The sequence below is a fragment of the Lineus longissimus genome, chromosome 2 (assembly GCF_910592395.1).
Source record: "Lineus longissimus chromosome 2, tnLinLong1.2, whole genome shotgun sequence".
Lineage (NCBI taxonomy): Eukaryota > Metazoa > Nemertea > Pilidiophora > Heteronemertea > Lineidae > Lineus > Lineus longissimus.
The window spans coordinates 17,918,517-17,940,096 of record NC_088309.1 but is presented as its reverse complement, the minus strand read 5'-3'; the positions used below and the strand labels follow the sequence as shown (position 1 = coordinate 17,940,096).

Here is a 21,580-nt window from a genome sequence, read left to right as displayed (position 1 = left end):
TGTTCATGATGCTTTAAGCACGGAACATCATAATTTCTCAGTCTGCTTGATCTTGAATTAAACTCTCAGCGATCTGGATTGAGATTCCTTTATTTCGTCTCTGCCTCTGGGGAAAATTGATCTCTTCAAACTGAGGGGTGCAGCTGGGGTGAGGACTGTGTTCAGCCCTGTCGGCGCAATTTCTGCTGGCCAGAAATTATTTTGGAGTGACGAACCAACAGCATGAGTCGCGTGAGTTGCATGCTATTCTGAGTGTCATCTTATATTGTCAAAGTTTCATTGTTTCAGGTATAGGCCTTTACTTGAATGGTTGTAGTCTGTTAAATAAAGTGAAAATTCTGCGGTCTGAAGGCCGTCTGGAGTCTGAAACATGGCCATTTTGAGTTGGTCTAATAACGAAAGTTGCTCCATGTCCATATAAGTTATATCAAGTACAGAAATCCATACTTGGTTTATAGATTAAAGTGAGAGGCTGAACAGCTGCATTTTGTACTTAAGTATAAATAAAGTGTCAATGATACTGCTGAAAAAAAATGAAATACCAACATGTCTCAACATTGCTGCTTATGAACAGCATCCATGATTTTGGAATGGAAGATAAACCATCATCCCTGTTTTTCCTCGATTAAAATTTAGCATTAATGAATTTAGGCCTGTTAAATATCGTGCTTTGAATCTGTATAGTTTTGATCATCTGAACACTTGTGGTGCATCCCTGCTTGTTTAATGGTTTCAGATCTATTAATCAGCTTTGGTTGATCAATTGTCTTTAGACAGTTTGATAAAGCAGTGTTATATAGTTACTAATCCAGTTCTGTGCATGGTTAGTTCTTTCCTCAAACCAGTGATATCAGTTGAACTTCACATCCTTGGTTCATTTTTGTCCCCAAAATGATGAATGGAAACAATCCCATATCAAGTGGAAACGTCTACAAGGTCCATTTGTTCATTTCATGTGGTGCCCCACCCCTTTAATTGTTTACTGATGCCAGAAATGGAAGGAATTTGCTGGACAAAATGTTACCCTGGAGTCAGTGGTCTGCACCAAATTTGCCTAGTCTGGCAGACTGCGCTTGACTCTTCGGAACTTAAACATGTTTACATAGGATTGTATCTACATTCTAAATTTATTGGGGTGTCCCCTCAAAGGAGGGTTAATTGATTTGATTATAGCATAGCCAACAATCCAGACATACCAAGCTATTGTCAATATTATGACATTTCTGGTATGTCCAGTCCAAGCCTGGTTTCTTGCGCCGACTCATTGACTCGAGTAAACTGGGTTTGAAGGGCTTCATCATGGCGTTTGAACACTTTTCTGAGCTTCTTCCCTTTTAGTTAAATGGATGATTCTCTAATTCTTTTGTCGGGAATTACTTAATGCAAACAGTTTGTATAGAGAATAGCGAGATAATTTTGTCCACCTTGTGAGCAGACAGGCAGTTGTGTCCAGTTGCGTCACCGACCGAGTATTGCCCCCCAGATATTCTGACAAAGTAGGTACCAACAATGGGTGATCATGAAATAAGGAAAGCTCGGTATTCTGTAATAGAAAAAAGGATATGTCTAATAGAGTGTAAAATCATAACCTTTTCTGGAACAAAATGATAGGCTAAAAACTTGTGAATTGTGCCGCATTACCGGCAATTTTCCTAATGATATTTATTACTCTTCAAATTGTTCTGCGGTTGGGCTTTAATGATACTAAGTGTGAAAATTGCATAGCTCAGTTCTAAGCTTGCCAAAGGCAATTCAAAATTGCGTTGCCATATCATTACATGTAGGTGTAATGTAATCACATATCACTTGAACAAGGTCATTTGATTTGCATCAGTACCTCATCGGGTCCCCTCTCAACAGGCATGTTCCAGTGACTAACAGCATTGCTAATGATACTTTCTTGTTTCAGATCGCTGAAATACTCCTGCTATACCTTAACGGCATTCCCTATTTATTGCTTCACTGACCGCTAATGAAAGGATTCCAGAAAATCAGTTGGGAATTTTATAATCAGGTTAAAAATGTGGATAGTTTAATAGGCTTGACTTGGAAGTACGATGTTCTGAATGTCACACAATTGTTGAAAAGTGTTTTAGAATGCCAATGAAGAATTTTCTGGAATTTTTATGAAGTGGCTATGTCAGTGAAAAAACTGTTTTGTAGAGTTTCTTTTGCTTATTGACAAATATTCTCTATCTGTCATTATGAAATACTTCAGTGTACATTTCAAAATATATGCAATGCCTCAAAATACAGACGTAAATTTTAAGACGTATGCAAAGTCTTTAAATACAGACGTGGGTGTACATTTTGAAATAGGTATATGCATTGTCTCGAAATGCAGGAATGGTTTCAATTGGGAAAGCGAATTTTGTTCCTCTAGTTTTCTGAAGTATTTCTATGATAGGTCAAGTTCATCAGTGGACATTAACGGGTGTGAAAATGTGCTAGTGAGATACGTCTGCTTGTTTCTCCGTGACTCACCCAGCTAATTCTGGGCCTATCTCTGCTGTATTCTATCCAGATTCCTCCAGAATATGTCTCCCAATGCCATTTTCATGCCCTCCATAGTCTTACTAAAATTTTACTAACTGCAACCCTTCAGTGTTATCGATAAACCTACATAGCTATCCGGCTTGGGATTTCTCAAGTCTCAGTTTGGCATGTGCTTGGATTTGGTCTGTATTCCACAGGTGTTCAGAGTTAGCTGCAAGGATGCAACACCTCAGACAGTGTAGTCAAGCCATCGATTGTGCATTAATGTGGGGCAGTTTATTTAGTATGTACACACAAATTTAAGATTTTCCATGACCCCCTCCCCCTATATGCATGCTTTACAGATGAGCCCCACAGGTGTGTGCAAAATGGGCAAACAATTCTCTCAAATGCTCTGCCCCCTTACAATGTACATACCAAATGAACTTAATCTATCTCAGTCATGAGAAGGAAAAGAGGATATTTTGTAAGAACCTGGAAATTGCACTTTTCAGTTGTGTTGAAAAAGGCGGGTTTGATGCAATGGCTAGTCTCAGGTGTTGCGTCCTAGTTGCTGTATACTTGTATTTTATGCAATTTCTTGTCTATTTGAATATTTCAATATTTGATGAACATTTGTGGAATAATATCTATAATATTCTCGCCAGGCTGCTAGAAAGCTTGCCATCACAGAGGTTGACTTGGAGCGTGCTGAGGCTCGTCTGGAGGCTGCTGAAGCGTAAGTATTAGTGAGATAGTTAAAGAAAGGGTTGCAGTTCTGATGGTCTCGTCTTTTGGCAATACGGCAATGGACTGCAGAATAGTGTGTGTCAACATTTACACAGGGTTGTCATTTTTCGTCAGATAGATGAAGTGCGTGTATTCTTTTAGATGATGACTTCCCTTTTAAAAGTCAATTGACCACTTGGAATGAGTTCGAAAATAAGTCAACTGATGATGCTAAAAACCTAGTGTCACGTGTAATCTGTTGGGACCAGCTTTTCAAATATATATTTCATAGAACATTCTGTATCATGCCATTGCCTTTATCTGAAGGAGGAGACCATTCAGAAAAGCGTGACAATTTTATAATTCTCTCAGAATCTGATATCAGTTTTGCCGTCTTGTGCCTGCATTTCTTCCATTGAATGATGACATGCGATATCAGATTCTGGGAGCATTTTCTTGTCAGGGCATGCTGTTCACCGGATTGGACCATGAGAGAGGCATTTTAGTTTGGCAGAGATACCTGATAAAACTATGCTTGCGTCTCTCATGGTTTAACAAGAACTGCATGGTATGTTTTAGCTCTTGACCAAGAACCTTGAATCTAATAGTCAGTGTTTAACAGGGTTAGGGTTTCTGCCCATTTCTTAGAAGGAGGTTGGCTGGGATTTTCTTAACTGTGTTTAAACACAAAAGGACGTGAAAAAATCGTAATATAAAAACCCTCAAGTATGAACACAAATTTATATTCATATTTTGCAACAAGCGACTTTGCAGTCCTCACTGTTGTCAAGTCGCATCAAGTTTAATAGATTTCTACTAAAGCTGACTATAAGATTCTACGTTTAAGGTCAAAGCTTTTGTCAATTTTAGTTTTTGAAATATCGTCGCTACACCGTCGTAAATGTTCTCCATTTCAGGTTGCACGTAAAAATGTTTCCCTGGAAATGAACTTAGCCACAAAAGAGGACCAGTGTGACGATCGGGAGAAGTACTTACATTTCACTCATTCCTTCACCAACAGATGTCTCTCCATGTTGTATCGCTTATAGATTGTCCGTGATATCATGTGGGTTGACCTCACGTCCAGGCACTCGTCTGCGTGGTGATCGCATGAAGCCAGCTGGATCTAAGACACGTCTGGGTGTGAGGTTGACTGTTTGATATCATACTCTTTGAAGACTTTCAATCAACACTACAGTCAGAAGTTCGAACCAAATTTCTAGATTTTTTGTCTGATTACGCACGCGTATTGATAGGTAACCAGGGCAGCCAAAAAGTAACCAAGGTTATTCATGCGCATGTGTAACCAGAGTCTGAAAAGTCTGAAAATATTTGTTAGAACCTCACCGTGGTGCTGATTCAAATTTCTCAAAGGAGTATTGGACAGTGTATATCAGTCTTGGTGTCGGTGTCTGTCGTGGACTTGATAATCAAAGATAAAAAACATGCAACATTGTACCATTCTAACATTCTAACATTTTGGATTCTTTGTTTTGGACTTGCTCCTAAAGATTGCAGTCAATGAACAGCTAAAATGTCTGTGGGATGACCTTGGCAGTCCCTGGTATTTGGCCACTTGGTATTGCATGCAAGGCCAGCCACTGAAGTCATTTTAAAACATTCATTATCTTGAGCTTGTCCTTTACAAAGAGGTATCTGGTATGCACTCAGCAAGTTGAACTCAGTGGTACAAAGCCAAAGTATTTTCTTGAGAGAGTTGTGAATAGTATCGGCAAAGGTGTGATTCATTCTGTTGAAGAATCAATGAACTTAAATCCTGTTGCATGTAGTACGAATTTTGATGGTGTCGGGCACATTCTGCATGCAAACCCAAGTGTGGTTACTTGCACTAATCATATCTACAATATCGGACAGTGAAAAGTAGCCTGTCATGGGTGTTATGAAACAGATGTGCAACTGCATACTTTTTGCTTTTATCTGTCTGGGACACCTTTGGATGAAAAAAGCCTGCATGAAGTGTGGATAGAAGTAGACAAGTACAATTATAGGTCATTTTCACGAGGCTGATAACATCTTGTGCACTGGCATCCTGGAGAGTCAATTCCTCAGCTTGCCGAGAATCAGGCTGACTGTCCAACTTGCCGAGCTGGCCTGATCTGCCAAAGGAGAATTTTGCAGTAATGTTGGAAACACTGTGTTGTTGGAGTCTTCCAGCAAATTGTCGTCTGCCAGTCACTCTCCAGGACAGGTTGCTTTGTAAGTTAGAAAGAAGGCCTGGTTTGAATACACAAGATTAAGGCAAGGTCCTCGGCCAGTTGGGGAATGGGTTGTCCAGGATGACTTGGTCATTGGCAGCAGCTCACTGCACGAAAAAAGTAGAAAGATTGTTGAATCTACATATGTCAGCCAGCTGCATGCAAGTCTGGTGAGAATGATCTATACTGTTTTGTGTTTTGCACTAGTCTAGGAGTGAGAGTGTTATCCTTATTTCTTTCTTTAAACATTTTGGCGAACTGAATATGGATCATTGTCGGACACTCTAAACCTTCAGATATCATATGACTATCCGAAACTAGTGACAGACTGGTGCGAAACTAGAGTGTAAATGCAGGAAATGGAAGTTGCTTGTGTCTGTTAGACAGGGCAAACAATTATGCAGCTCCGGCACCCCACTTCTGCATCAGTGTATCACTGTCTTTCCTCCTATAAAAATATCAATAACGTCCCCACCACCCCCTACTCCATCCCCTCCTATTCTTTAGTATAACCTATAACTCTTGGTCCATAGTCATAATTCGATGATCTTACTATCCCTTTATTATCACTCCTCTGTAAAACTTCCTGTATCTCTATCTAAGAAGTGGTGATTGTTCTTCAAATAGAACCCAAGATTTTGCACCAATGTGCGCCAGTACAGCTATTCTTTAACAACATTCCACAACCTTGCAAATTCATATCCCCCTCCCCTTTGATTTAGTTTGTTTTGATTTACTGAACAAAGAACGGTGGATTTTGCTAATGGATCTGAAAATATTCTTGAAAACGAGAAGAAAGTTTAGCATAGACCATTGACTCATCATCATTTGATGATAACGTTTCAAAATTTGCCTATTTTCCACCGTTTTTGTTCAGGAGCCTTGAATTGTGTGTTACTGCATGACCTTGCTTGTTTACATAGTTCCATTCTGATTAACTTTGCAGAAAGCTACATGAATCTGACTGCCAGCTCGAGTCATTTTCATCCAGTATTAAGTCATTTCAAATTGCAATTGACAAGGTAAGCTATCAGACTAACGAAACGGTTCTGTTTTTGGCAAAATGATGCATGAAGCGATCATTGGTATAAACCTGAAAAACGTTGATGCTGACCCCATCTTTGACTTATTTCAAGCAACAGTGAATCTTCATCACCAGTCACCAGCAGGACTGCTTTACAGGGGACTTTCTCTATACCTTAATGATCACAACATGCTGCCTTTTGCGAAAAATGCATGCTATACCCTTCCCTTATGTGCCTGGTACAGTGGAATTCCTACATGCACGATTGACTGGAAATTTTGTGAACATAAGTTGCAATATTTGAAACTCTTATTAGATATAGTCTGGTTTCTATATGTCCGCTGATTATTCACCAAAAAGTTAAAGTCCATTTATGGATTCCACTGCCCAACAAAATATTTCATTATCAGAAGCTTTATTCTGATGTGGTATATATGCTGAACTTTGGTGTTAATGAAAATTGTGTTTCAGCTCCAAGCATGAGATGACACAGGACAACGTGTATCACCCAAACCAACACCATACAAAATGGGGGAACACTATGCGATTTGGCATTATCCTCATCTTTCCCACTTATATTTCAGCAAAGTAACTGAGCTAGAAGAGGAACTGCGGGTTGTTGGTAATAACCTCAAATCCTTGGAAATCAGTGAAGCTGAGGTAAACGGTTACCGGACCTCGCATGGTGTGATCAACATGTTCTTTTCATTGTGTGCTCGATTTTTGTGGACCGCTTGACACCTTGGGTCAACTGAATGGAGAGTTTAGTAATGTTCCAATCAATTTATCAGAATCTCAATTCTGTTTTATTCTGATGTGTTCATTATTGAAAGGCACCAGACGGCACTGGCAGACAGGTTTCCTTTGGCCCAAACGTGAGTTAACGGTACTTGACTGGAATTTCAGCCATCTTGACCTACGATGTTGTTTATTGACTGGTATGAAACTAATTGAGGAAAATGGAACATTACACTTCACTCATTTGACCTTGAGAAATAATATCTTTGTTACAGCAAATCATTACCTATCATGCAATATTACCAATTAGTGGCACTATATAGGTACAACGTGGAAAACAATTTTAATTGACTTTGAGTAACACTATCAGAACTGGTATTAAGAATGCCTTGAGCAATTATATCAACTGCATATTATGTGACGTATGAATTGTTTGAATTTAATTGACTGAATGAATACTAGCAGTTTGTATAAGTATGAAAAAGTGTGTGTGGTGGTTTAGAAGTTGCGTAATCCACTTAAAACATCTAAATGTAACTTATGAGACTTAAGTTTGGTCAGTTTTCGCTGAACGTCTGGTTGCTGATGGTTGTGATGTAGAGAAATTGTACTGACTGGCTTCCTGAAAGTCAAGGACTTACAAAAACAGATGTGTTAATTGTTGAACTTAGACGAATAATATTACAAACCCTAAGCATGTCATTGCTCAGATTCTTGTAAGTTACGTCCTCCTACATGAATATAAATCAGATGGGAAGGTCTTTACCATGTGAATCGTCCTCTTTATTTGAGTCAGTGGTCCACATGACTAATTTTGCCTTGCAGGAACCTGTCAAAAGAAACGGCACCAGGTTTTCATGTCTGATATCTGCTCAACATGCTCAATCTGTTCACTGTTCTGTTGCGATTTAAAGCAAACCTCATGATAAACACTTGGCTATGTGTATCAAGTTTGTGCACTGGATTTTTCTCAATGAATTTGATAATTTAAATTTGAACCAAAATTGTTTCAGACTCGTTCCCGGTGCTGTTTCTTACAAACACAACTAACTTAAAGTTCTTTTTAGCAGAATGCCGTTTACAGCCTCATTCTCTGTTCTCTCTTCCCCTAGTTGCCTTGCATGAATATGAAATCAATCGTTCGGGGGGGGGGGGGATAATAAGAAGAAGTATTGGAAATTGTTGCCTCACTGCATGCAAAAATGAAAGTCAGCTGTGGTCATATTTACTTTAATTAAACAGAAAACCATTAGAGAGCATTGTCCTTTCTGCTTCAAATTTTTACAAACTAGTTGTTAGTTGCTACCATTGTGTATTGGTGAGGAGGGTGTGGGGGGGGGGTACGTATGGGGGGGGGGGGGTACGTAAGTTTGTGCAAAAGGCGCATGTTGTTCATCTGAAGTTGGGGGGAGGGGATTGTATGTCATTTCATTGGTAAACTAACAACTCAAAACCTTTGGGTAAATATAATAAAGAGCATGAAAGATATAAGGGGACCTTCATGGTTACAATAGCATGAGTTTTGGTTTGCTGGATTAAATAGCTCTTGTTCAAAGAATGATTTCAAGCTAGTTGAGTTGTACTTCCATGCGTAACTGATTCATCTCTTGGAACATCGCGTGAACTAAAAGCATGTCAGTGTGGCAATTGACCGTCGTTATAAACATGATCAAACCGTGATTCTGTTCACTGACTTCAGGCATCACAAAGGGAAGAGACCTATGAGGAAACGATCCGTGACCTTACCGAGAGGCTGAAGGATGTAAGTCCATTTTCCATTCTCTGCTCGTTTATCCGATATTCATTCCATTCTTATTTTTTTCTACAAGTATGCAGAAAATGAGGATCACTACGAAGCTGAGATTGAAAAGAATAAACTGTGCATAGCAGAAGTAAGTTTTTTTTGCCTAGCCTTATAGAACATGGAGTGTCCGTCCCATGTTTTAATACACGATAGCTAACTTTCCTAGTGCTTTCATAACCCTGGATTTCTCAAGGAAAGAGTCCCAGTGCTTTTAGCAAATTCACCATTTTCCTCAAGCAGAATTGTAGAACTTCCACCTTTATTGACACATCAGAGCCCTTCAACCAATCCTGGCCATGCTTTCTTTGCCAGTAAGTATGATAGATGTCGTCTGGTTGGCCAGTACTGGAAGTCCTAGTTTTCTGCTTGAGGAAAGTGGCATATAGCAGCTGGTGATGGGTGTCCATTCACCTTCTTCCACATTACATACACAGGTCTGGATCTCCCTTGATGTTGAATATTCCTTAGTGAAAATCACACTTGTATCAATTCCACAGTACCTACCCTTGGTAACACACAGATTGGAAAAGTGATATTTTGATATGAACTAAGTGGATAAAAAGCAAAAAGAAAATGATGAATGAATCTTACATGTTGAATCTCAAGTGGAGTGGCTTGGCAATTTTGTAAGAAAGATGCGAAGTAGAGCAAGCACTTCTTGGGAATTAGAATTTGGTGAGAAAAATTATTGACCGGATTGGAATCCCAGCATCCATGGGATCAGCATCCCCAGCATCCCAGCATCCCAGCATCCATGGGATAGAGACTGAAAGATATTGACATGGATATCAAACCAAGTTATCAAATCACCTTCCCTATGTTAATCTGTTGTATCACCAAAAGCTTGTATCAGAGCTTACCAGGTGTCAATTAGTTTATGTACCAGTTGTTAGAACATATGCTCAAACCCCCAATTCCAACAAAAGCACCCTCTTTGTTGCACACTTCAACTTCTGTCTACAAAAACGGCAATGCCTGTGACAGAATTCATCACTATCTTCACTGTCTTTAGCTAGAAGTGGTCTGGTTTTGATGATGGTTTTCAAAAGGCAACACAGTTTTCTCTGCTCTATCTGCACTGCAATATTTCAAAGGTTTTTAGAAGTTTTTCATGGAAAGATACGGCTTCTTTTTTTGGTTGGTTAAGACAATCTCAAATACGGTACGAAACCCGGTGTTAGATATTTTTTACACATTGTAAAAACAACTGCTTTTGCTGTAAGTCCTGCTGCTTACTTGTGGTCCATTTGGAGAGGGGTCATTCAATCAATATACATGCTCCATTCTCTAATTTCTCTTGGAAACTTCTACCATAGAACACGTGAAGAAATAAACTTTTGAAGAGTTTATGTAGAGACTAACTAAGTGTATCAGAAATAGCTCTCAGTTGATATGTATTTCATGAATGGCCCCTTCTCTTGCTCATGTAAATTTTCGATGGTAAGTACTCATTCTTTCAGTCCAGAAATACATTTATCATCATACTGTGCATGCTGAGAACCAAAAACAAGAAATCTCATATACAACACTCTTTTGTCAGTGGGTAAAATTTAATGTGGAATGCATGCCTGGTTTTCAATACGATCGAATAATTTGGAGGAGAATAAATCATTTCTAAAGGCAGTTTTCTAATATCATGGTTAACAAATTGTCCCAGAAACTATTCTAAGCAACATGTTGAATTGATTAAATTCCGTGCATTATTTGATAGTTGTCCAGCATTGGAAAACATAAAATTTTCTCAACTTAAATTTTTTTTAAATTTTCTGGGACACCTCATGATTATGTTTCACTTTGCATATTGTACATGTATATTTTTGCTGAATCTTTATCATCAGTTCAAAGTCAAGTGTTGCCGGAAATGGCAGTGTAGTCTTCCCAGGTATGGAGTGTATTGTATATCACCCTGTCCCACAAAACATGATATACAGTTTTTTGGGGCATTGTTGCCTGGCAAACTTCTAGATAACCCAGTGCCATCCTGAAGTGTCTTGATAAAATTTAGGATGGTTGGCCAAAAGGAAACACCACTTGGACCGATTATAAAGATTCAGCTCACTGCTTACGTTCAATTCAAGCCTCTACTCGGTGAAATCCAGAAAGTTTGCCTGAATAGTAAATTCGGGTAGCCATCCCGAGTTGAAAAGCTAATGGCGTACACTTTTTGAAACTGGGACTGAGAGAACTTCCCACCTTGGAATGTGTAAAAGATGATAATATTCTTTAGCACACACTCCTTGTGTATAATCATCCCGGTTTCCACAGAAAATTTGTCCCAGTTTCAAGATGCAGGACCTGTCGCAAATTGGTCAGTGACTGGGCTTGGAGTTTTACCAAGGACATTGTCTGACGCCAGCGCTGTTCCACTAAACCACTGTGCGCCTTGACACAATTGTGCTACTTCGGTGACCAGTAGGTCAAGTGATGGACATGACCTCATTGACAAAAGCTTATAAATATTCATTGGGTAATGGCTAGTTTTGAAAATATTTCAATCTTTAGTTTCATTAACTATTGTTTTATTTTGATGTAGAGATATCCAAACTGACAGCATGTTCCGGCCTTCAAAAGGGAGCCACATGATGTTGTGGCTGTTGATGGTATTGTTTTGTCTGCATGTGTGTGAGATATTGTCCTTGAAAGCTGTTGGTATAAAAAGTCTTATTACGGGGAATATGACAAATTTGCTAGCTGATGTTCTTGGTATCTAAAGATGTGCAGCAGTAAACTCAGAAGATTTGGGACTTTTCAGCAGTGGCTAGGATATCCCATAATAGAGATAGCATGCTTTGGAATTATTGTGGGTAAAGCCAAATCACAGACTTGTTGGTTTCAAAGAAAGATGGAACAAGTAACCAATTGCCTTGGTGTGCAGTTCTTTCTGAAGTTAATTACATTTTCAAAGCACGCTAGTGCGGTGTACCAACAGCTTTCTTCTGCCACTGTGACTATAATATAAATCAATCTCCTTTGTCTCCACTAGGCTGAACACAGAGCAACAGAGGCTGAGAGGACCGTATCCAAACTCCAGAAGGAGGTTGACAGACTGGAAGGTATGGCTGCGCATGAGCATGCATGGCCAGTCGACAGAACACACATTTATTTTTTGTGCCTTTTCAGTGTATTTTTTTCCCATTTATTTTCATTTTCATTTATTTCAGTGCCGTTGATGTTGTAGTCGCTTTAGTTTTCCTGTAGACATGTAGACCTTTCCCTCCGATACACCTCCCATCATCCTCCTAACTCTCAAACTTGACAAACCAGGTGACAATTAGATTTGAGATATGAGATGTGAGATTGCCTGTCTTTCTAGCATCGGTCCTCTTGGAACAAGTCCTAAATGGAAATCAACAAGACTAGAACATTTCACTGTTACAAACATAGTATGTGTCTGAACAGAAATTGAAATGTTTTAGGAAAAAGTGAGTTCAACCAGTCTGGTTACTTATCAATCAGTATTGAACAAAAACGCAGATATAATTGGTGGACCATAATGAGCCATTAGATTAAAGTGCTCCTAATAACTCCAGGAGAGAAAATCTTGCGCTGCATTTTGATGTATTGTTGTGCTGAAGTGCTAGTGATGCAGACAGCACCCTTTGTAGAGAGACATACTGGAAAGGTTTACATAATGTGCTTTGATGTTGTCATCAGATATTCAGTGGAAAAAAGTCGGCTTTTATTGTATTTCATCAAACTTAATTGAGAGTTTTGAAATCTGCTATTTCCTCCTGTTTCTTTGTTTTCCCTTTATATCTCTTACATTCTCCCAACATTACTTCCGACTTCAACCAGTTCTGGTCCATCCTCTTCTTGACTCCTAGACCTATTTTATAGTACACTTCACATTAAAACCTTTAGAACCATCCCTAGCTAACCAATGTAGGAAACATTACGAATGCTCAGTACTAAATACTAATTGGAGATTTCAGGTGAACAGGGATATGGTCGGACAGGAATAGGAATTGAATATTGGTGTGACAGTCACAATGCCAAAAAATTTGATCATCTGAAAATTGCTGTTTAGAATGTCTTCAATGCAAGGCACCGTCTTTGGCAATTGGAAAAGGTTTCCTTGCTTTCCACAGTAAAATTGGTAAGGATATTCAAGGTGACTTTATATTCAGTGCCATGTCGGGACAAAAAATAAAGGCACAGTATTCAATAGCTATTCCTTGTTATCCATGACCATATGCAGGCGGATGTCAGGTAACTGATCTTGGGCGTTTCAGGAATTCTAGGTTTGAACAGGCAATTAAACATATTTATGTACAGGTGGAGGTAGGCATTTAGAATATTGAGCATGGTGTTTGAAGATCGCATTACATCGACTTGATAGCTTGATTTGTTTCTCTCTTACTAGTTAACCACTAAATATGATGAGCTACAGAGCAATTACAGGAATTCCATCAGTCAGATAAACGAACTGGAAGGTAGGTTCTACTAATACCAATAGGTGGTGGTTCAGTTGGACTAACCTTACAAGATTGAGAATTGATTCCAAATTAAGAAAGTACTAGTGAAAGAAAAAAGTTAATTGGAAATAAACTGAAGCCCAAGAAGTCCATGGTTTTAAAGAAGGGCTTTTGAAGTGCTCTCCTTGCTTCAGTTGGTTTTCTAGTCGGGCATTTCTGCTTGGTGCAACCCTGATATATCAGTGGTGGGCATTGTTGCTCCTGAAAAACAAACCGAGTGGAAGAGAAAAACATTTGAAATCTATCCTAGTGATGAAAAGTTTTAAATTACTTTTATAACTAACGTACTTGGTTGAAACTGCTTCTGATGGAAAGTAATTGAGAAGGATAAGTTTAAAAGATTATGAATTCAGTTCCTGCTGACCTGAACGATGTTTAAAATTGGGAAGTAATGATGGACCTAAAACAAAATCTTGTGATTCTTCTTGTATTAATACAAAGACATTGGAACCTTTTACGAAAATTCTTTTTTCTATGTGTCACATAGAAGTGTTAGCACAGTGTTTGGCACTTTTCTGCTAAGACTCTTTCGGTGCACACACACGACATCCTTCCAAAAAATTGGTTATCCTATTTCTTGAGGTGAAATGTTATCCTTAGAAACTCAAAAGCAGGTGGCAGTTGTTTACTTGCACTGCTACAGACAGTTAGTTTGGATTTCTTGATTCTATTTTAGCCGTGGTCATACCAAAATAACCTGTAGTTAATACTAACCGTTAGATTGAAGTCTGAATCTGAATCGAAAGAACCTGTTGTCGTTTCCTATGCAATCCTGTCATCAAGTTACAAATTGATAGATGTACATTTGTATAAAATAATGCTGATCCAAGATCAGCAGAGCTGGAGGTTCTTTGGATATGGATGTGGAGGACCCTTTCAACTAAATGCTTGTAATCATGTGTTGGAATGTCTCTTCCCCAATTGGTGAAATAATGTTTACACAATATTATTCTGTAGCATGAAACCTGGTTAGTTAGTAGTAATGCTCATAATTCTACCAGGCCCATTTCTGCATTGACGCAGCTTGTCTCGCATACATTTCATTCATGTTTACACCTAAGATGTTTAATTCGATCAGTGGTTGGGCCCCAAGTAGATATCTGTTTTGCTGTTTAGCAGGCTAGTGCTAGTTATGTTACGTTGTGGTAAATATCATATATGTCCTGCTACAGGGCTGTATATCCTGGACAAACAGTACCTGTGACTGTGTCAATAAATGGCGCTAGGTGCTAGACATGTTCTCCTCAGTATGTGATTTGGTGTTCCTGACCTTGCTTAAAATTAGTTTAGCCCTATAATGTAACCTGAACAGACTCAAATAGGTTCATTTGCTTGGTCTAATATGGTCAAAAGGTTCTGTTATCACCAGCAAAGTTATTTAAATTTCTGTCTGTACACTACAAGACTGTCTGCAAATCATGATGACGACAACAACATCAGCAATGATCAAGTCATTATCTGTTGAAGTCTTGTCGTGAACAGACGAAAATTTGAAGAATGTTGATTTTCGAACACTGCTTGTGATTATAAAAATTGGACTTATCTGAACAGGCCTATGTATTAACTGAGACCAATCCTTTAGTTCCTCTTGTAAGCACGAATCCCCACGGTATATATGCTTGTTGTTTACCCAAGCAGATTATTCATTACATACCTAAGCCTTTGCTTTTATAGGCCTTGTAAAATGTCCTTGAATTAGGGCCATGTTAAATGGTTTCAGCTACAATTTTGACTTGACTCTATCAGGACTCCTTAGACATGCACACCATCGGTTTCAAAGAAAAGCAAGACATCTTGTAAATTTTAGAAACTTTGCTCAGCACACCCAGCCAACACATAGGCTTACTCATTCAGAAAGTCCGTGGCAGAAATCCTTCTGTGTCCAAAGCTTAACATGTGATTTAGGCCTTATTTAGTTAAACGTTACTGGTCCTCCTCAATTTGAATTATTTTCTTCTCTTCTATGTAATTTTCTGTTGTATTCTAGCTTTTAGTGTATATGTTGTACCAAAAATATATCTGCAAGCCTTAAACAGCTTGTAGTTGTCTTTATTTCAACTTCAGTAAGTCTTTCGAAGTTGTGATCAGCGTTGTATCCTCTGCTTTCATAGACAATTTATGCTTTAAATTTGAGCCGAGGGCTATTTCAGTTAACTGAAGTGAAATATTTCATTGGGAAATTAAGCCACGAAGTAGGAATACATGTAGTAATATATTTGACACAAGAGTTTTTTACCCAAGACAAAATCTAACAAATTAATTTTAACAAATCGATTACCAAATCAAATTTGTTTTAGTTTTGTATCTTTTCACAACCAGTCAAAACACGTATTGTCAAAGAACTGACTGTTCTTATGAACATGCATTCCTTTGACATGATCCACTGATTATGGCAAGATACTTTAGCAACTAATACACCATTCCATTAACTCATTAATCAATGAATGACATTGCGTATCATATTGCCTCGGAGATATTCATTTTCAAAATCTTTGCTGTCGGATGTTAGACTTCACTGCACAGCTAAAACACAACACAAAAGGGCATTGGAGTGAATGCTGAGAATTGTTTCACAGTCATCTATCTACCAGTGCCTGACGTGTGGTATAGATGTCTTGCATGACGTTATGGCAAGCAACATGGCTCTGTTACGTTTTCTGACGTCATTAACCCCAGACGTCACAAATTATGTTGCTCGGTCTTCATCTGCCACTACGTCATGCAAGTCGGGTTATAACCTAACAGTGAGGTCATGAAGTCAGATTATAACCTAACAGTGAGGTCATGAAGTCAGGTTATAACCTAACAACGAGGTCATGAAAATGAACCAGCTCTGAGAAATGATGATCTAGTTGTATGGCAGTCCCCAAGTTGTTACTGCACTCCTAACCATGTCCAAGCTGAGCTTCAGTCTGCCTTCTATCATGTACAGCCTGGAGCTCATGTGGGGAGGTTTTAGAGTGTAACAATCTGGTGATTGTCCCGCACTACTTTATGGAATCCAGGCCGTGTATTTAGCAGGTTGGTTGAACATGTCGAATAGTAAGGTGCTGCCATCTGGCAGATTATCAGTGACTATGTTTTGCCACCACTGCACTATTGGAAGATTACACAATCACACACTGTTTGTCATAGAAATCTCATTCCTTGTGATCCGTTGTCCTGCCATCCTTTTGCTTTTGTCCACAGGAAAATATTCCTGGTGGTGAGTTTGAACCAAAAAACCCTGCCTCATTGAAACAAAGAGCAAACATCCCTTTAAATGTTTTTAAACTGATGGTTGTAAAAGGCTTTTGATGTTTGCTTCTCTGCACCATTCTGATTTTCATGATGGAATTTCAATATCATGGTTTTATTACTTCGGTGACTTTATTTCGATCAATCCTTACATCTTTACCCAACAAGGGTTAATGTGAGCGCAGCAGAATTGCGTGGTTTTAACCCTTGAAGCTTCAAGACGTACAACCTGCTGGCTACATTGTTTGTTTCTTACCTTTGTCATGTTTGTGGTTATTCATTGCGTTTTCTCCTCTCGAATGGAGTCTCTATGCCATGGCCCATGGAGTCTCAATGCCATGGACCATGGAGTCTCTATGCCATGGCCCATGGAGTCTCCATGCCATGGACCATGGAGTCTCAATGCCATGGACCATGGAGTCTCAATGCCATGGACCATGGCGTCTCAATGCCATTTTCAAGCAAATCAAATTTGCATTCCACTAAATGACTGCTCATCTTTCTCTGTCAAGTGACTTCGAGATGGATTGATTTGTGATGAATAACCACTCCTGTTTGTTCACTTACCGCATGATGTTTGCCTTGCATTTTGCTATGTGTGTGTTAAATCTTACAGACGAAAATTCCGCATTGAGGAATAAGTACAAGAAGTTAGAGGATGAGTTCAGCTCGGTGATGGGCTCATTGCAGGAGATGTAAAAGGCAGACGTCCATTGATTTTAGGCAGATATTATTAGAGTAAGTACCAAGAATGGCCTTGATGGTTTTACTATTCAAGACTATGGTTCAAAGCAAGCTCGGTTTGGAGCACACAGAATACAGAATCGGGAAAATGTATCCAGTGACAGTGTTTCAAAATGCTGCAGATGAACTGTTTCAGAAATTGGAGTCGAACTGGCGGTATTGCTTGTCCAATCAGGCACTGCAAGGATGGAGCTAACATGTTGGCCAAAAACTAGGTGGGAGCCCAGGTTTTGGTTGAAATGGCATCTCCATCCAAGCAGTGTTTTGTTAGACAACCAATGTTGACAGTGAAGAATCAACTTCTATTCTAAAACACCTCAGCTTGATGCAATGTATGCTTTAGGCATAATCCACCAAAAATCTGCATTCCGACACAACTTATACCAACCCAGCAGGTTATGGTTGTCTCACCAAAACCTCTGGTTGGAACAAGGCTTGTTCAGTCATAATCCATTATCATTTGTCGGAGGTGTTTTAGAATAGTTCATGTTCAGTTTAAGAAAGTTTGGCTGCTCAGTCATTGTCAGCATTGAATAATGGTCTCATCAGAAAAACTTGTTGTCTTGATTTTGATGGTAAGTTGGCAAGACCAGAGTTAGATGTTGGCAAATGATAGGATGGATATGCTTGTGTTAAAGACTTGCCCTTGGAGTCCTGATTGATTGTGAGTGGTGGTAGGTAGCCTCATCTCTCGGCATGTTCCTGAACCCATTTATGTTATTAGCTTGTCACTCTGCTGAAGGCAAGGAAACTTTATTGCCGGTAGATCTTCGAATGATGATATGGGCGAGGACAGAAGTTTGGATTGAGATGAGTGGACGATGGGATTGGGGATTTCAGTGTTCTTGGTGGCATGGTCCTACATGTAGGGTCTGTATGTAGAGTCCACGTTCTAGAAATGAGAAGTTGCAATAAAAGCCAAGAACCAGGAATTTGAATCTATGTTGGGGCACTGCTGCTAGCCATTCCACTCTCTTCCATGAACTTATGTACCTGCCAGCATGATTCAAAACCATGGACAACTGCCAATATAAAAACAGTGCAGTTAGTCTGTGCAAAGCCAGGGGGGCTTGAGAAAGGGGAACGAGAGAGTGGACGACCCTGGTCAGGGAGAATTCACGGAGCAGAGAGATGGTAGTTATAAAATTTGACATTCTTTCCTGGTTTTGCTTGATACGCTGTTCAAGCATATTTTAGTTAAGGTAAACATAGTCTTTCAGCTCTCCGTCCTCCAAACCTTCTCGAAATGTGACATTTGTTTTTGCTCTCCTTCCAGACGAACTTTTGGCTGAGAAGATGAAGTACAAGGCCATCAGCGACGAACTGGATTGCACTTTCGCCGAGTTGGCTGGCTATTAATTTTCTGCCAGCGCTATTCAGAAGAACATTTCGTAGTTCTTTTTTACTACAGAAACAAGAAAGAACTCTTTTGTACATCATTACTTACGAACCAACTACTTCTAATAATAATAGAGACCTACATGTATCATTGCTGCACATATTTGAACTTGTGCGTTATGCTAACGATTGAGAAGTGTGCAACAAAAGGCAAGCAGCGAAGGAAAGCTCGTGAATCTGTGCTCCTGATGGACCTGAACATGCAATCACTAAACTATATATATATATGATGTATACAATATATATGCACACTATTCGCTGGATCAAAGACAGGAATGCGTATTGGGCACAATGACGAGCTTTGCAAGAAGAGCAGTTTTGTAGATAGACTTTTCATTTTTTGCGCAGATCTTGATGGCATGAAAATTAAGTGGAGAAAATTCTGTACCTAATCTAAAATGTAACTGAGTAACGCTGCTGCCTATTAAATACATATACACTCTGTAGCTTGACTTTCTCTTGAATACCTGATCGTGTAAAATGTTACAATGTCAAACTGTCTGGCGATATCTGTAGCGCATGTTGCGTGCCATAGTCACTGGATAGCGGGATAATGGGGCTATTCGGGGCCTGGAGAGGAGTGCTTGAATGGTTGTGGGATGCCCAGGAAGGACACAAGTCAGCTCTGTATCTCGCAGAGGGACCTGAGACCAGGAATTGTGTTTATTTTCATGGGGTAGTAGAACACTTCCTCCAGTGGACAGAACCAGCCGCAGGAGATTGGTTAGGTTTCTATCCTAATAGATAACACTACTTGCTTTAATACTTTGTACCTAGTAGCTTTTTATTTTTCCTTGCTGTATACATTATTCAATTTACCTGAATGTAGATTTTTTGATATGTTATATAATTATTTTGATAGATTGATTGCCATCAAAATTCAATGGTGAATCATGAAAATAGTGTAGACATTCGGTTTGACACAGTCCATCAAGAATACATGTAGATGTTGCTTATGGAATTGATGGTGAAACATGAATATAATACAGCCCGCAGAAGTGTACCAGTATGTCAATCCCTTGGTTATGACGGGTGGTCAGTGCGGCGAAATTTCTATGTATGCTTATTGTAAAGATAATTTTCTAAAAAGAAATTTGATATTTTATGGACCCTGTAGTTATAATTAACATAGTAACACCGTGTAGTTGTACAACACCACCATTGTAATTTCGGCAAGTTTTCTTTTTATTAACTGCCAGACTTCCAGGGTTTTCCATCAATATTGTTTGATGTACTAAAGATGAAAATAAATTAAAGAGTATATGTATCCAACTTAAAACGGTGTTTTCAGATTTTGTTGGCATGTCATAAAAAGAGATCTAGGGGAAATGCAACCCTTCTGTTTCTTGAACCTACAACCTGTTGCGAGAGAAAAGCTTTAGTATTTTCTGAACCTATTTCACTGTTGGATATTGGCAGCATAGATGTGTGACATTTTGTTGCATATAGCCTTGTGTGGCAACATCCTTGGCACTGCTAAGGCTTCCAAAATCGGACTGTGAAATTTGCATCCAGTACCAAAGTTCTCTTCAGCTCCTGATGTGCAGTTTTGGAACAGAAATTAGCAGTGGAGTGAAACGATGAGTTGCTGGCCAGTTCAATCTGCTACGAGGTGCATAGCCCATCATGTTCCTTTTCAATCCTCTGGGTCGGTTTTTACACCAGGAGACGCAAGGATGTAAAACAACGCTGGCAAACCAACTGCATCTCGGAAGATCGGAGACCATTCTGTCGCAGTGTGACATGTCATTTGCTGGCATTGTCTGTTGGCTGATGGTGGCAGAAAGTCGTGTGATCTCCCCATTTGTTGTCGACAACGGACGACACAAGTTGGCATTGTTGCAACGATCCTATTGGGCCATATGAATAAAAACTAGCATTTGCTTTCTCTGCCAATTTTGAAGCATTTGCTTTTACTCATATGAATAAAACTAGAAAATGCTCGGAAATTTAAGACTGCTACAAGTCAAAGCAAACGCTTTTTAGCCTCTGGAGTTTGCTTCGAAAGGGAGGAAAAGCTTGCATTGATAGGAAATGCTTCGATTTTTCAAGGTTGTTCCTGAGGTTGCTAGAAAATTGAAGTAAGAGGTTTATCATCTTCCGAATGGCTGATTTTATGCGTTTTGGTCACGAAAATTATATTTGCCATGAAAGCCATGTCACGTCGATACATTTTATTCACTGCATCGATTTTATGAATCGATGCATAGCATTTATTCGGAGGACACTCGAGACGGGGCTTTGAGCACGAAAGACCAAATGTTAAGTGTTACTTCATAATCTGCGAGAACTCGGATTTCGATCTGGCGAGGTGGAGGACATTTTGTTCTATCAAAGTAATCATTCCAAAACAATTGCAAAGGGGCTCTCCCTTGGCAGTAGAGGCTCTATGATGTATAACGAGGCAAGTTATTAAACGGACTTCCTCAGTTAGATGACAGAGGAGTCGGATGATGATGAAGCGAGAGAGTGTGTCAACGAGGACAGGTCACTTAGCACCTTCGCCAACATTCTTTCAGGAGACGTCTTGATACCCTATCCTCGAATACCAGGGTCAGTCGGTGTGCTCCTCTCCCAGACACATAACTCAAAAGACTTGGTCACTTATAGGTGCCAAGTGAAAAGCCCTGAAGTTCAGGATGCTTTATCCCCTTCCAACAATACCAAAACCACAAGATAAAATAGATTACCAGCACCGACCATTCATAAGAAATATGACATTGGGACTGACCTTCAAGCA

At 39.3% G+C, this 21,580-nt stretch overlaps 1 protein-coding gene across 14 annotated transcripts in view; it reads left to right on the top strand.

The window, feature by feature from the left end:
• The window catches only part of LOC135482699 (tropomyosin-like), a 45,522-nt gene extending 25,403 nt beyond the window's left edge, over positions 1–20,119 (top strand). For 5 of the 14 annotated variants that reach the window (XM_064762976.1, XM_064762975.1, XM_064762966.1 and 2 more), the window contains 5 exons: positions 3,144–3,214; positions 7,029–7,104; positions 8,882–8,944; positions 11,970–12,039; positions 18,719–20,119. In XM_064762976.1, coding sequence (XP_064619046.1) covers positions 3,144–3,214; positions 7,029–7,104; positions 8,882–8,944; positions 11,970–12,039; positions 18,719–18,801 — 363 coding nt within the window. In that variant the 3' untranslated portion in view covers positions 18,802–20,119. Of the gene's footprint in view, positions 1–3,143; positions 3,215–4,121; positions 4,193–6,366; positions 6,443–7,028; positions 7,105–8,881; positions 8,945–9,011; positions 9,075–11,969; positions 12,040–13,349; positions 13,420–17,314; positions 17,437–18,718 lie in introns of all 14 variants that reach the window. The other 9 variants (XM_064762973.1, XM_064762968.1, XM_064762971.1 and 6 more) reach the window with 7 other exon arrangements.
• Positions 20,120–21,580: the final 1,461 nt, after the last annotated feature.